At 40.9% G+C, this 17,171-nt stretch overlaps 1 protein-coding gene across 2 annotated transcripts in view; it reads right to left on the bottom strand.

Annotated features, from left to right (window-relative positions):
* Window positions 1-17,171, bottom strand: part of LOC140196729 (probable E3 ubiquitin-protein ligase HERC3) — a 70,233-nt gene that overhangs the window by 3,298 nt on the left and 49,764 nt on the right. For both annotated transcript variants that reach the window (XM_072256416.1, XM_072256415.1), the window contains exons 18-23: window positions 13,837-13,941; window positions 9,581-9,718; window positions 9,080-9,246; window positions 8,719-8,785; window positions 4,270-4,355; window positions 7-190 (exon numbers count right to left, since the gene is read on the bottom strand). In XM_072256416.1, the coding sequence (XP_072112517.1) occupies window positions 7-190; window positions 4,270-4,355; window positions 8,719-8,785; window positions 9,080-9,246; window positions 9,581-9,718; window positions 13,837-13,941 (747 nt within the window). The remainder of the gene's footprint in view (window positions 1-6; window positions 191-4,269; window positions 4,356-8,718; window positions 8,786-9,079; window positions 9,247-9,580; window positions 9,719-13,836; window positions 13,942-17,171) is intronic.

A 17,171-nucleotide genomic window follows, 5' to 3' on the forward strand; every position in this document is an offset into this window, starting at 1 on the left:
GCATACCTGTTCCAGAAGATTCCAATCATAATTGGTGTTGCCATGGATAATGGCCATTAGTTCTTCTGGGAGGAATAGATCCACAATGGGTAGTGGAAAACCTGTCCGGAAACCATCAGAAAAGGCTCTGAATTGTTTTTCCACCACAGTGTTAAACTTGTAATCCACAAAGGCATCAACAAATTGTTTCCTATTTTAAAAGAAAATAGACTTTCTTTAAAATTTGTAACTCCAGTAGGCTTGGCTGTAGGTACAAAATGTTCTAAAATTGCATTGAACCTCACATTGAACTTAGTATTTAAAATGCTGCCAATAAATTTCTTTGATAGACTGTCATGAACAATATATTTAACATCAATATTTAAAATGAGATGGTGAAATGGGATAGTGAAAGTGAAGAATAAAGTCACACACTTAATTTAAATTGCACAATGTTCACCAAATACTTGCAGTTACAATCATACAGTATATTACATCAAAACTAATCAATAAGCTCCAAGATCAAGGCCTAAACACGTCTTTCTGCAATTGGATCCTCGGTTTCCTCACTTGCAGACCCTAGTTAGTTCGGATTGGTAACAGCATCACCATCAGTATATGGGCACCACAAGACTGTGTGCTTAGCCAGCTGCTCTACTTGCTTTGTACTTTTAAATGTGAGACTAAGCACAGCTCCAATGCCATTGGCCGAATCAAAGGTGGTGATGAATCAGCAACTAAGAGGGTGTTTGAAAATCGGGCTGATTGGTGTCACATCTCACTCAATGGCAGCAAGACCAAGGAGCTTGATTATTGAGTATGGGAAGAGGAAACCAATGGTCCAAAAGCCAGTCCTCATCAGGGTATCAGAGGTGGAGAGGTTGAACAATTTTAAATTCCTCAGTGTTAACATTTTAGAGGATCTGTCCTCGGACCAGCACACAAGTGCCATTACAAAGAAAGCATTGCAGCATCTCTACTTTATTAGAAGTTTGCGAAGATTTGAATCAGAATCAGGTTTATTATCACTGGCGTGTCGTGAAATTTGTTAACTTAGCAGCAGCAGTTCAATGCAATACATAATATAGAACAAAGGAAAAAATAATAATAAATAAGTAGTGTTCACAGGTTCAATGACCATTTAGGAATCGAATGGAAGAGGGGAAGAAGCTGTTCCTGAATCGCTGAGTGTGTGCCTTCAGGCTTCTGTACCTCCTACCTGATGGTAACAGTGAGAAAAGGGCATGCCCTGGGTGCTGAAGGTCCTTAATAATGGATGCTGCCTTTCTGAGACACTGTTCCTTGAAGATGTCCTGGGTACTTTGTAGGCTAGTACCCAAGATGGAGCCGACTAAATTTACAACCTTCTGCAGCTTCTTTCGGTCCTGTGCAGTAGTCCCCCATACTAGACAGTGATGCAGCCGTCAGAATGCTCTCCATGGTACATCTATAGAAGTTTTTGAATGTATTTGTTGACATACAAGATCTCTTCAAACTCCTAATGAAATTTAGTCGCTGTCTTGCCTTTTTTATAACTGCACCAATGTGTTGGGACCAGGTTAGATCCTCAGAGATCTTGACACCCAGGTACATGAAACTGCTCACTCTCTCCACTTCTGATCCCTCTATGAGGATTGGTATGTGTTCCTTCATCTTACCCTTCCTGAAGTCCACAATCAGCTCTTTCGTCTTACTGATGTTGAGTGCCAGGTTGTTGCTGCAACACCACTTCACTAGTTGGCATATCTCGCTCATGCAAGCCCTCTCATCACCATCTGAGATTCTACCAGCAATGGTTGTATCATCAGCAAATTTATAGTTGCTATTTGAGCTATGCCTAGCCACACAGTCATGGAGAGAGTAGAGCAGTGGGCTAAGCACACACCCCTGAGGTGCACCAGTGTTGATCATCAGGAGGAAATGTTATCACCAACCTGCACAGACTGTGGTCTTCCAGTTGGGAAATCAGACTGGGAAGTCAAGGTTCCAATTGCAGAGGGAGGTACAGAGGCCCAGGTTCTGTAACTTCTCAATTAGAATTGTGGGAATGATGGTATTAAATGCTGAGCTATAGTCGATGAACAGCATCCTGATATAGGTGTCTGTGTTGTCCAGGTGGTCTAAAGCCGTGTGAAGAGCCATTGAGATTGTGTCTGCCATTGACCAATTGTGGCAATAGGCAAATTGCAATGTGTCCAGGTCCTTGCTGAGGCAGAAGTTTAGTCTAGTCATGAGCAACCTCTCAAAGCATTTCATCATTGTAGATGTGAGTGCTACTGAGCGATAGTCATTAAGGTAGCTCACATTATTCTCCTTAGGCAGTAGTATAATTGTTGCCTTTTTGAACCAAGTGGTAACTTCTGCCCATAGCAGTGAGAGGTTGAAACTGTCCTTGAATACTTCTGCCATCTAAAACTTTGAAAAACTTCTCAGGATGTATGGTAGAGAGTATATTGACTGGTAGCATCACAGCGTGGTGTGGAAACACTAATGTCCTTGAATGGAAAATCCTAAAAAAAAAAGTGGTGGATATGGCCCAGTCCATCATGGGAAAGCCCTTTCCACCATTGAGCACATCTACCAGAAGCACAGTCGCAGTGAAACAGCATCCATTGTCAGAGACCCTACCATCCAAGCCATGCTCTCTTCTTACTACTGCAATGAGGAAGATGGTACAGGAGCTTCAGGACCCACTTCACCAGTTTCAGGAACAGTTATTACCCCACAACCATCAGGCCCTTGCACCAAAAGGTATAACTTCTCTCACCCCAACACTAAACTGTTCCCACAAACTATGGAGTCACTTTCGGGGACTCATAATCTCATGTTCTTGATGTTTATTGTTTGTTTATTATTATTATTTTGTTTGTTATATTTTCTTTGTATTTACTGTGAATTCCCACAAGAAAGAATCTCAGGGTTGTATTTGGTGACAAAGGTACTTTGATAATAGATTTGCTTTAAAATTTATTGGATCAATCACTAATTATAATTTAGGAATATGTGTGTTTAAAATAGTGGGTATTGCTTCTATCAACTAAATAGTTAATGGTGATGCATTACCGGGATAGTGAGTTCAAATGACAGAGAGTTCAAAAAACTGGGCCAGTGAAAAGTCTGTTGTGTGAATCTAGCAGATTCAGTAATATTCACTGGAAAATAACCTGTTGTTCTGATCCATCTGGTTCATCGAAGCAAATCTGCTATTGGAACTATATGGTGATGCAACTGAACCACTCACTTGGAGTCCAGGACCAACACTATGGGATATTTGATTCAAATCCCAACCTTAAGTTAGAAATTAAGTTAACAAGTAAACAGGCAAATTTCAGGTCATTCCCTCTGTAAATGGGGTACCTAATTCTGTCTTTGAACTTAGATGAACTATAAAAGGTTTGTTCTATTTATATATTTAATTTAGAGATACAGTGCAGATCAAGCCCTTCTGGCCCAACAAGCCCCACTGCCCAGCCACCTACCCTGTCTTAATTACAAGACAATTTACAATGATCAATTGACCTACTAACTGGTACACCTTTAGAACGTGGATGGAAACCAGAGCACCCAGAAGAAACCCACGTGTTGACAGGGAGGAAGTACAAACTCCTCACAGACAACATTGAACTCCCAGCTCCAATGCCCATAGCTGTAATAGCATTGTGCTATCTGCTATGCTACCCACACGGACAATCCCAGCAATCTTATCAGTTCAATGGACAAGTTCTTTTGGGAGGGAATTGAGTAAGGTGGATAATCCATCCTCATAAGAAGGTTCTCAACAGAAAATCCTCTGAGGGTGCCATCTGCTGAACATAATAGGAAGGAATGAATAGTGAGCCAGTAATTGGTAGGACTATTAAGACAACAGGTCACACAACAAGGCATAGAGTTTGAGGAGAAAACTGAATGAGAGAGGAGAGTTCTAACGCACACTTTTGAATTAAGTAGCCATCCTTAGCTAATACATGCCAATGCATAAAATAAATGTGGTCCAGGCATCCACGTTTGATTGTGTGTTACTGCAAATGCAGCTGTAATGTTGCTTCTAAAATGAGATTAATTTAGCAATCCACCTGAACCAGTGAGAATTAGCTTTTCATATGGGGGTGGTGAGGTGAAGTTAACTTGTAGCTTACTGTTACAACAGTAGACTTACAACCAGGTAGTTGTCAGGTGTCCGTCCATTATTTTACTGCCTGAGGTTGGGTGTGTGGGAGGCTGCCACCCTAACCCCATCTTCACCAGCAGTATTTGTGACCTGAACAGTTTCTACTAATATAGTTTACATACCTGTTATGCTTTTGAACTGGTATGTTGGCACCATCAGCAATAAGTTCATGATCAACTTTTTTTCCGTCCTCTGTTTCTTTGACTACCTGCAGAATACCCCACAAATTTACATGATGTGATTCCATTTTTTGTTGGTTTCTCCACAGCACTTAACAAATTCAAAAATCTTCGGACTTCACCATGCTTCTCTATTCTTTTGCTAACAAAATTCACACGAATCAATTCAATTCATTATGGCTAAATCTCTTCCTAATAGGTTTGTCTCTGGGAACCTGAACGTGGCAGGTTTGCTCTCTCATCTTGTCATGCCTCTCTGAGAGTGCAGTTTGAATACAGGCTAAGAAGAGTTGAAGGAATGTTACTTTTCAAGAAAGGATTATGTAGGTTTTCAAGAAATGGCTAATCAAACAGGCTAAGGCCATTGAGAAGCAAAAGGGATTGCTCTTGCCTTACCAACAATGTTAAGCACTCCCAGGATTCTAATACATCTTGCCTCAATCTCTAGTAAGTGGGACAAGAATTAACCTCAGGATTGAGATGAAAAAATGCTGCAGATCTGTTAAAGAATAATTCTGGTATGACAATCCCAGGCTGCTGCTTGACTGTGGTTTGTACGATGGCATGTTCCCCTTCTTGGAGCTTGCCAATCAGCCCTTTTTGTTATGTCCAGGTTCGGCCTGAAGTCGGGTGACTTCAGGGCCTTGCATGACCCTGTGGACACGAATTCTCAATGGTGTTGCAAACTGAAGCGTAGTGGGAGCTGGAACATTGAAGACAGCGAGAGTGGCTGTTGGAGGACTCTGCCCTCGGTAATCGATCAATCCTCTCTCTGTCGATGGTGAGGGAGAGTTTGCCACCCATTCTCGAGTCAGAGAATTTTTTTATTTAAAATGTTTCAGACTGACTGTAACATCGAAATAGCGACTGCTGTCTCCACTGTCGAGAGGAGGGGACTTCAATCAGGTCCACTACCCGAGGATAAAAGACAGCTGCAGCTGGTCTGTACAGCAAAAAGAGCTTATTTCCAGCGACCAATCAGCTTATGGGATTGCTTAGCAAGAGCAAAGTAATGGAAGGCAGGGGCAAGTGCACCAGCCATTGTGTGAGTGGACATAATCAGAGTGGTGATCTTGAGGCAGATGTTAGTAAGACCTCAGACAAAGTTGGGCATCAAAACGTTGAGCATGGTGCAACTAGTGTCCTGAGCTGCATATATTTCAAAGCAAGAAGTATTGTAGGAAAGGCCGATATTAGTGCTGAAGATGAGGTAGGTGGTTTACAGACAGAGGCAATGTATAGTGAGGAGAGGCTGTTGAGCAAAATTGCAGACAACAGGATGAGTTACAATGTAAAAGGTGGACAAAATCTAAAAGGGTGAATAAAGGACTGAAGGTGTCATACTTGAATGTGTGCAGTATACGGAATAAGGTAGATGAACTTGCAGCACAGTTGTAGATATGCATGTATGATGTTGTAAACATCACTGAATCATGGCTGTAAGAAGGTTATAGCTAGCAGCATAATGCCCAAGGATGCACATTGTATTGAAAGGACAGGCAGGAAGGCAAAGGGGGTGGCATTGCTCTGTTTATAAAAAATGAAATCAAATAATTAGAAAGGGGTGACATAGGGTTGGAAGGTGTCAAATCATTGTGGATAGAGCTAATGAACTGCAAGGATAAAAAGACCCTGATGGGAGTTGTATATAGACCCCTAAGCGGTAGTAAGGATGTGACCTACAAATTACAATGGGAAATAGAAATCACAAGCCAAAAGGGCAATGTTACAATAGTCATGGGGGACTTCAACATGCAGGTAGATTGGGAAAATCTGGTTGGTGCTAGATTTCAGGAGGGGGAATTTTTAGAGCAACTTGTGGTTGAGCCCACTAGAGAATTAGATATTCTGGATTGGGTGTTGTGCAATGAACCAGAATTGATTAGTGTTATTAAGGTAAAAGGACCCCAAGGGGCAAGTGATCATAATATGATCAAATTTGCCCTGAAATATGAGGAGAAGGTGAAGTCAGATATATTAGTATTACAGTGGAGTAAAGGGAATTACAGAGGCATGAGAGAGGAGTTGGCCAGAATTCACTGAAAAATAGCACTGCTAAGGATGATGGCAGAGCAGCAATAGCTGAAATATCTGGAAGCAAATTGGAAGACACAGGAGATATATATATATACATCCCAAAGAGGAAGAAGTATTCTAAAGGAAGGATGACATATCCGTGGTAAACAAGAGAAATCAAAGCCAACATAAAAGCCAAAGATAGGGCATAAAATAGAGCAAAATTTAGTGGGGTTTGAGGATTGGGAAGCTTTTAAAAACCAACAGAAGGCAAGTAAAAAAGTCATTAAGAATGTAAAGATGGAGTATGAAAGTAAGCTAGCCACTAATATTAAAGCAGATACCAAAAGTTTCTCCAGATACATAAAGTGTAAAGGAGAAGGAAGGGTGGATGTCGGACTGATGGAAAACAATGCTGGAGAGGTCATAATGGGGAACAAGGAAACAGCAGACAAACTGAATAAGTATTTTGCATCAATCATCATGGTGGAAGACACTAGTAGTATGGTGGAGGTGTCAGGGGTCATGAAGTATGTGAAGTTACCGTAACTAGAGAAAAAGATCTTGGGAAACTGAAAGGTGTGAAGGTAGATAAGTCACCTGTACACCCCAGAGTTTTGACAGAGGTGGTTGAAGAGATTGTGGAGGCATTTGTAATGATCCTTCAAGAATCACTAGATTCTGGAATTGTTCTGGAAGACTAGAAAATTGCAAATTTCACTCCACTCTTCAAGAAGGGTGAGAGGTAGAAGAAAGGAAACTATAGGCCAGTGAGTCTGAGCTCAGTGGTTGGGAAGATGATTGTTAAGGATGAGGTCTCAGGGTACTAGGAGGCACATGATAAAATAAACAGATAAAGGAAAATCAGTTGATGTTGTGTACTTGGATTTACAGAAGGCATTTGACAAGGTGCCACACATGAGGCTGCTTAACAAGCTATGACCCCATGGTACTTCAGGAAAAAATCTAGCATGGATAAAGCAGTGGCTGATTGGTAGGAGGCAAAGAGTGGGAATAAAGGAGGCCTTTTCTGACTGGCTGCCAATGCCCTGTGGTGCTCCACAGGGGTTTGTGCTGGGACCAATTCTTTTACGTTATATGTCAATGATGGAATTGATGGTCTTGTTGCAAAGTTTGCAGACAATATGAAGAGAGGTGGGGTGACAGGTAGTTTTGAGGAAGTAGAGAAGCTACCTAAGGACCTAGACAGATTAGGAGAATGGGCAAAGAAATGGCAGATGGAATGGCAGTGGTCATGCACTTTGATAAAAGAAATATAAGGGTTGACATTTCTAAATGGAGAGAAAATACAAAAAACTTGAGGTGCTAAGGGACCTGGAAAACTTGTGCCTCACTGAGACCTATCAAATGATAGAGTGGATGTGGAGAGGATGTTTCCTATGGCAGGAGAGTCTAAGACCACAGCCTAAGAATAGAGGGGCATCCTTTTAGATGGAGATGAGGAGGAATTTCTTTAGCCAGAGTGGTGAATCTGTGGAATTCTTTGCTACAGGCAGCTATGGATGCCAAGTCTTTACATATATATTTAAGGCAGCGGTTGATAGGTTCTTGATTCGTCAGGGCCTGAAAGGACACAGGGCTAAGGCAGGAGATTGGGACTGAGAGAAAAATTGGATCAGCCATGATGAAATGGTGGAGCAGACTCGAAGGGTCAAATGGTCTAATTCTGCTCCTGTATCTTATATCTGTCTCTCTCTTGTTAGTGAGAGAGAATGCCTATTGGAGTGAACAGTTAGTTTTTGATGTACTGTTGGTCATGGTCTCCATTTAGGGGCTTTGCTGTGGCTTGCATGGCAAGTGATGGGACTGATGATTCTTTATGCGAGAACAAGTGGGGGAGGGGGAAGAGGAGGGTTTGATGCTGTTTGTGCACAGGAGGTGGTAGGGGGCTTTTGAGTTCTTACATTTCTTTCTGTCATTCATTCTTTGGGGTTTTTCTTCAGTTTCGAGGATGTTTGCGGAGAGTGAGAATTTCAGGTTGTATATTGTATACATTCTCTGATACTAAATGGAACTATTGAACTGATTTAAGGGGGCAGTCCTCTCAAGCTAAACACCATTTCCCAGTCACCAGATATTTATGAGGAGGACTGAAGATTTTCTTGAACTGCGTGTGATAATTTCCACATCTAACTTCAATGCTAGTATTGATGAGAGATGGTCCATTCTGTTTCATTCTGAGTTGGGCAGTTTCAGTATCAATCAGTTCTGTCTGGAGTCACACACAGGGCAAACTGCTTTAGAATGGCTGATTTACTCCCTAAAGTACCTACTGCCTTGAACTACAGTCTTTCCCTTATACTTCAATATGAAATTAATATGTTCATTGGTTATTTAAAATAAGAGTAAACTTACTGAAAAATATATATCATGCTCTTCTTTAAAGTCATCATACTCATAGTCAAGGATATTCTGGAGTGACCTGCAATGCAGAACAAAGATGCAGACATTGAAAGCTGAAGTTATCTCTGGATTGCTCCTTTTAATGGAAGACATAAGTTTGTGGAAATAGCTTTTGTAAATGTATCAGTTTTCATTAATCAGAAACTATCTATGAAAGAGTGTTAACTTTTTACTTTATAGGCAATTCATCATTATTCTCTGTAGAACCTGGAAAAGGACAATAACTTTTCCACAGGTATCATGGATGGGAAAATTGCTTTGTAAAGATGAGATGAAGAAGGATAAAAATGCAAGAAGATTTGATTTCACTCACACTCCTACTGTTGGCCAGAGCTCCTTTAGATCCTCCAGTGTTGGTCGCACATGGAGCAATTTTTTGTACAATGCCAAAGGGAAGTGAAAGTTGGAAACAAAACTTTGCGACAGAGCAATTCCACACAGAATTCCCACCAGATGAAATACATCCTTCATTTCAGTTTCCTGTGAATGTTAAAATAATACAAAACTATCAGAATCTCCTTGGACCCTTAGGCCCTGATATTATCCAGTGGATTGACTAAAGAACCATTCTCAGCAATGATTGATGTTAAACATTGCTATTTCCCCAATGCTTTTCTCTTTTTTTTGGTGCAGGGCTGCATCTCACTTCCAACAAACTTCCTATAAGGCTAGCGAATCTTTAGAACTAAAAAACTGTTTGATTCATGACAACACTACTCCAGAACTAAAGTAAACCAATTAAGATGAGTCAAGCGGCATTCACAGATGACACTTGCATATGCATATGTTCAGTGGTCGATATAGCATTTCTTACCCTATTGGAGAACCACAGCAAATTAGATTCATCATCGTTCGTAAATATCCTTTCGTCGTGCTGGAGCTCCTCGCTGAAAAGAGTGAAGAATTCCTGTGTCACCCCAGGACCAAAGCATGGTTCATTATGAAATGTAACCTGAAATAATAGAATCAAGATTGAAACATTAATATTTTGAATGTTTGCCTTCTGATATCATTGACTCCTCTCCTCATAGACATTGTTCATTATCTCCTAACCACAATTAGTTTATGGCTTTGGTAAGTTGGAGTAAAGAGAATCCTAAAACATTTACACTGTGTACATTATAAGGAACAGGGTAGCTAAGGAAAGAGTAAGTCCCCTCAAGAACTAAAGGGTTAAACTATATGTGTTAGCGAGGTTCTGAATTTATGCTTCTCATTGGTATACACCAAGCAAGGGGATGTGGAGGCTGCAGAGTTAAGGGAGTGGGTGCTGATTTTCTGAAGCATGTCTGTTGGGAAGGAGAAAATCTTGGATCTATCTTAGAATGCTAAAGGAAGCAAGAGAGGAGACTGTTGGGATCCTGCTGGTGGTCTTTGTAACTTCCTTAGCCATGAGTGAGCTCTCAGAAGATTAGCTAAAATATTTTAATTGGAACATACTGTAGTTCAGCACAGGAACAAGTAATTTGGCCCACAATCTTACGCCAAGCTAATTAAGCTAATGATGCCTAATTACACATCCCTTCTGCCTGCACATAGTCCATTTCCTCGTATTAGTTACATATTCATGTGCCCATCCAAGAGCCTCTTAAATGCCCTTATCCTATTTACTTCCGTGATAAACATTTCAGGTACCCAACATTCGCTTTGTAAAAAAAAAGAACTTGCTCACTTATCTCCTTTGAACTTTTCCCCTATCACGTTAAATACATTTTGACTCTGGGAAAAAGATACTGGTTATAAATCTATTCCTCTCAATTCTATAAAATCAGGTCTCCCCTCAGCCACCACCACTCCAGAGAAAATAACCCTTGTTTGTCCAAGCTCTACTTACACACTAATTCAGTGAGCATCCAGGTAAAACTCTTCTGCACCTTCTCAAAAGCCTCCATATCTTCCTATAATGAGGCAACTAGAATTGAAATCAATACTCCAGTCACAGCCCAACTGGAAATTTATAAAGCTACAATAAAACTTTCTGACTCATTCATTCATTGCCTCAAATGATAAAAACAAGCATGCTGCACTTCCAAGGAGCTATGGACATGGACTTCAGTATCCTTCTCTGCATCAACCCTGCTAAGGGTTCTGCTGTTGACTGTGTTCTTTCCCTTTACATTGATCTTCCAAGGCGCAACATCTCACATTTGTCCAGATTAAACTACACCTGCCATTTCTCCACTCATATGTGTAACTGATCTATAACCCTTAGTATCCTTTGGCAAACTTCTACTCAATGCCACCATTTTTTTGACATCTCCAAACTTAACAAACCATCCATACTTAACAAGTCATTTATATATCACAAGCAACAGAGGTCCAGTATGGATTCCTACATAATACTACTAGTTATGGACCTCCAACTAGAATAAGCCCCATTTATCATCACCCTCTGGCTTTTATGAGCAAGCCAATTCTGAATCCAAATAACAAAGTCATCATTTCTCACAAAACTGATGGATGTTTTTGAGGAGGTATCCTAAAAATCAATCATGCAGTCAGTGTCAGAGATAATGTCTATATGGATTTCAGCAAGGATTTTAGCTAGATCCTGCATGGTAGGCTGGACCAGAAGTTTAAGGACAAGGATTATGAGGTACGTTGGTATATTGGATCCACATTTAGTTTGGAGGTCGGAGACAAGATACCATGGTGGATTTTCTGACTGGAAATCTGTAATATGGTGTACTTCAGGGATTTGTGCTGGGACCCTTGTTTTTTTCGTACCATATAAATAACAAGGTGAGCATGCAGGAGTATAATTATTAAGTGTGCCGACAATACAAAAGTTTGAGAGTTATAGGTAATGAAGAAGTATACAGTGAGGCACAGATCAGCTGTAAAGTTAGGCAGAGCAGTGGCAGATGTCTTCCAAACAAGTAAGAGATGACGCAGTTTGGAAAGTCCATTTCCAGTAGAGCATGAAGAGTAAATGGCAGCGATCTTATGCCTTAATCCACAGAAGGACCTGGGCTGCAAGTTCTCAATTTGCTGAAAGTGGCGCCACAGATGGATAGTGCATTTGCCATGCTTGCCTTCATTTGCTGAGGCATTGATGTAGGAGTTGCAATATAAGACCCTAAGACATAGGGGCAGAATCACGCCACTCAGCCCATCAAGTCAGCTTTGTCATTCTATCACACCTGATTTATTAGCCCATTCTCCATAACCTTTGATGCCCTGATTAATCAACCCCTGCTTTAAATATACCCAGTAACTTTAAATATACTACAGATTCGCCACCATCTGGCTAAAGAAAAATTTCCTCATCTCTGTTCTAAATATCTGTCCCTTTTTTCTGAGATTGTGCCCTTTGATCCTAGGTTCCCCAACCATAGGAAACATCCTCTCCGCACCCCCTTTGTCTAGCCTTTCAATATTCCACTGGTTTCAATGAGATTCCCCCCTCATGCTTCTAAATTCCAGCAGGTACAGGCCTAGAACCATCAAATACTTCTCATACGTTAACCGTTTCATTCCTTGGATCATTTTTGTGAACCTCCTCCAGATCCTCTCCAGTGCCAGCGCATCGTCTTTGAAAAGGGGCCCAAAAATGCTCATAATACTCCAAGTGCAGTCTAACCAATGCCTTAAAAAGCCTCAGCATGACATCTTTGTTCTTATATTCTAAGTCCTCTCAAAATGAATGCTAACATTGCATTTGCCTTCCTTACCATCTACTCAACCTGCAAGGTAACATTTAGGGAATCCTGCACGAGCAATCCCAAGTCCCTTTGCACCTCTGATTTGTGAGATTTCTCCCCATTTTGAAAACAGTCCATACCTTTATTCCTTCTACCAAAGTGCATAACCACGCACTTCCCTACACTATATTCCACCTGCCACTTATTTGTCCATTCCTCCAATCCGTGTAAGTCTTTCTGCGGATTCCCTGCTTCCTCAACACTACCTTCCCTCCACCTATCTTTTGTATTGTCTGCAAACTTGGCTACAATGTAGAATGATGTGGAAAGAAGTGGTCCCAACACCGAACCCTGTGAAACACCACTTTCCACTGTCAACAAATCAGAAAGGGCACTCTTTATTCCCGCACCTTGCCTCCTGCCGGTCAGCCAATTTTCTGTCCATGCTGGTACTTTCACTGTAATACCAAGGGCTCTTATCATGTTGCTGCTGTATATTGGTTTAATATAATAATTGTTTCAGTAAAATATACTTAAACAATCTTGGAATATGCTGGAAATTCCACAATAACTAATTGCCTAGGTTTGGAACAAAGTTTCCTCTTGCCACAAACGGAAAATATGTGTGATTTTGGCCCAATGCCTCCTCTTATAATGGGGAAAATATCCTCCTTAAAATCAAATTGTTGGACCAGAGTTGTCTATGTAAGCTGGAGTGGCTGGTGCAATCAATCCTCCCCTCTTATGCTGATAATAGTAGATCAAAGTTTGAAAATTCTCAGAACATTTTGGTTGTCAGCACTTCTCAACTTCCTCCTCTATAAATGTCTACAATTACATTTGCACAGACGATGCCAAATATGTCATGCTGTAATCAATCCTGCCCGTCAGTGATGACCCTGTAGCAGTAGTTTGTGCCCTTTTACTCCTCAGTGTCTCTTAATAAGATCTGTGCTCCATTGAGATCTCTTATAGTAATTTCAAAATTGGATCAAGTTAATTCATAAAATAAGAATACTTTCAAATAAAGACTAAATTCATTTGTGTGTACTGATACAGTTATCTCCCCATCTCTCCATCATCTTCCACCTCTGCAGTCACCTACCACTGCCAATGGCCTTAGAACCATACTTCGATTAGGCAATTGAAGGCAAATTAATCATGTATTAAGTCTTCCTTGTTCGGGTCTACAAAACTTGACTTTCTATTGCCATTTTCTTATCTGTATTTCAAATGGAAATCTCTATGTGAGCCGTAATGACAACATTCCTCCCACCCAAGTATTGCAGTGGTTGTGAAATCAGTATAGGAAGTCAGGGCAGTCAGGATCGACATAATAGGGCAAAGAAACACTTTCTGGGCCGTAGAGCTGCATAATCTTTAATAATTAGATTTTCGAAATGTTGAAGAGAAAACAGTTCCATACCTTAAGTGCTGTAAAGTACGCAAGTCCATTGCGAGATCTGCACGAGTCTATTAAGTCTTGAAGAACTGCTGTTCTTGAAACATTCACTTCAGTTCTAATGGCATCCTGAAATAAATGAGTTCACTCCTGAGAAAAGGCTTACAAATATGCAGGCAGAAAGTGAGAGACAAGTAAATCAAGACTACTTTGCATTTGGAAATAAAATACATGTGGTGTAATGACCTAATAAATGAGGAAAAGTAGTTGATCTCTAATACAATATTCCAATGGACAAGTGAAAGAATAAAATGATAGAGCACCCACAATTTTTCTTTCCATGGTACATACAGTGTAACATTTGTTGACAATCTTGACTGAGTTTTAAAGAATTTGTACATTATGAAAAGTTATTTTTTAATTCGGTGTTTAAGGCTTGTGTGATGGTAAGAAAATTGCCCACATCATGACCTCAGAGCAAACCAAAGAGCTTTATGGCAAAAGAAGTGTTGTTGTCATGTAGAAAATATACCCTGCACAAAATGGCCTGGCAATTATCTTGTATACTGCAGCCTTTGAAGTGCTGCTTCATAACTTTTTATTGGAAAATCTGGGCTGCAAGTGGCCATGTCATACCAAGCATGGCAAACAACTTCTTTAGGACTGTCTCAGGCAGACGCTGCAAGAAATGATAGCTAACCGTACCCTGTCCCAGGGCTGTAATACTTGCATTATTGACAGCAAATTTCAGTTCAGGAAGGTTAAGACGAGGGAACACAAACCACTACTCATAGAGGAATCAGAAGTGGAGAGAGTGAGCAATATGAAGTTTCTGGGTGTCAATATCTCTGGGTACCTAACCTGGACATAACATATTGATGTAGCTATGAAGAAGGCAAGACAGTGACTGTATTTCATGAGGAGTTTGAGGAGATTTGGTTTGTCAACTAAACCACATGAAAAATTCTACAAATGTACTGTGGAGTGCATCTTAACTGGCTACAACACCACCTGATATGGGACGGGGGAAGGGCTACTACACAAGATCAAAATAAATTGCAGAAACTTGTAAAATTAGTCAGCTCTATCATGAGTACCAGCCTCCATAGTATCCAAGACATCTTCAATGACCTATGCCTTAGGAAGATGGCATCTGTCATTAACCATTCCTACCATCCAGGACATGCCCTATTCACACTTGCTGTCAGGAAGGAGATGCAGAAGCCTGAAGGCACACACTGAGTGATTCAGAAACAGCTTCTTCTGCTCTGCCATCCGATCTCTAAATGGACACTGAACCCATGAACACTACGTTACTACATTTTATTTCTGTTATTTTACACTACTTACTTTAATTTAACTATTTAATAGACACATATATACTTAATGTAACTGTTTTTCTCTATATTTATGTATCATGTATTTCATTGTATTGCTGCCATAAAGTTAATAAATTTCACAACATATGCTGATGATATTAAATCTGATTTTGATTCAGCCATCGTAAAGTCATTATCCATGGCACATTCAAACATCCTGTAAACTTGCAAACGTGTTTCCCAGACATTCAGCCATTGTAGCCAACTTTCCATTCTCCACTAATACTGGAATCTGGTTATAACTCTAACATCATACATTTTCTTTAGCATTCCCCACACCACTGGTATGCTAGTGTCCTGCCCAACTGATGAGCAAAATCCCCTCCAAGCCCTCCCTTTAGCATTTCTAATTACTCTCCTTGCTTTTGCGCTCTTCTTCTGAAAACTCAGCAAGGCTTCTGGTGTTAATTTATGTTTCAAAATGTGAAAAGCCCATCTCTAGCCTCTGTACATTCCTGTGCCCACCAAGAACACATTCCTTACCAGCTCTCCTAACACCAAAGGAATGGCTTGATAGGCTGCCCACAAACTAGGAATTAAAACCTGTGTGGATGAGTGTGTGCCACTAAAGACTTACTGTACATTCCAAACCAAAAGACATGGATGAACCAGGAGGTACGTTGTCTGCTGAAGGCTAGATCTCTGGCATTCAAGACTGGCAACCCAGGCCTGTACCGGAAAACCAGGTATGATTTGTGGAGGGCTATTTCAAGGGCAAAGAGACAATTCTGTACGAGTTTGGAGATGACATCGGATGCACAGCAACTCTGGCAGAGTCAGCAAGACATTACTTCCTACAAAGCGAAACCCAATAGCCTGAATGGCAGCGATTCTTCACTACCAGATGAACTCAACGCCTTCTATGCACGCTTTGAAAGGGAGAATACAACTACAGCTGTGAAGATCCGTGCTGCATCTGATGACCATATGATCTCCATCTCAGAGGCCAATATTAGATTGTCTTTAAAGAGAGTGAACCCTTGCAAGGCATAAGGTCCTGATGGAGTACCTGGTAAGGCTCCAAAAACCTCTGCCAACCAACTAATGGGGGTTATGTAAGGACATTTTCAACCTCTCACTGCTACAGGCGGAAGTTTCCACTTGTTTCAAAAAGGCAACAATTATACCAGTGCCTAAGAAGAATAATGTGGGCTGCCTTAATGACTATCGCCCAGTAGCACTCACATCGACAGTGATGAAATGCTTTGAGAGGTTGGTCATGACCAGACTCAATTCCTGCTTCAGCAAGGACCTGGACACATTGCAATTTGCCTATTGCCGCAATAGGTCAACGGCAGACACAATTTCAATGGCTCACCACACAGCTTTAGACCACCTGGACAACACATTACCTACGTCAGGATGCTGTTCGTCGACTATAGCTCAGCATTTAATACCATCATTCCCACAATCCTGACTGAGAAGTTACTAAACCTGGGCCTCTGTACCTCCCTCTGCAATTGGATCCTCGACTTCCTAAATGGAGGACCATAATCTGTGCAGATTGCTGATAACATATCCTCCTCGCTGACAATCAACATTGGCACACCTCAGGGGTGTGTGCTTATCCCACTGCTCTACTCTCTGTATACACACAACTGTGTGGCTAGGCATAGCTCAAATACCATCTATAAATTTGCTGACAATACAACCATTGCTGGTAGAATCTCAGGTGGTGACGAAAGGGCATACAGGAGTGAGATATGTCAACTAGTGGAGTGGTGTTACAGCAACAACCTGGCACTCAATGTCAGTAAGATGAAAGAGCTGATTGTGGACTTCAGGAAGGGTAAGACGAAGGAACACATACCAATCCTCATAGAGGGATCAGAAGTGGAGAGAGTGAGCAGTTTCAAGTTCCTGGGTGTCAAGATCTCTGAGGATCTAACTTGGTCCCAACATATCAATGTAGTTATAAAGAAGGCAAGACAGCGGCTATACTTTATTCTGAGTTTGAAGACATTTGGCATGTCAACAAAT

Source organism: Mobula birostris, chromosome 4, assembly GCF_030028105.1.
Source record: "Mobula birostris isolate sMobBir1 chromosome 4, sMobBir1.hap1, whole genome shotgun sequence".
In the NCBI taxonomy this organism is placed as follows: Eukaryota; Metazoa; Chordata; class Chondrichthyes; order Myliobatiformes; family Myliobatidae; genus Mobula; species Mobula birostris.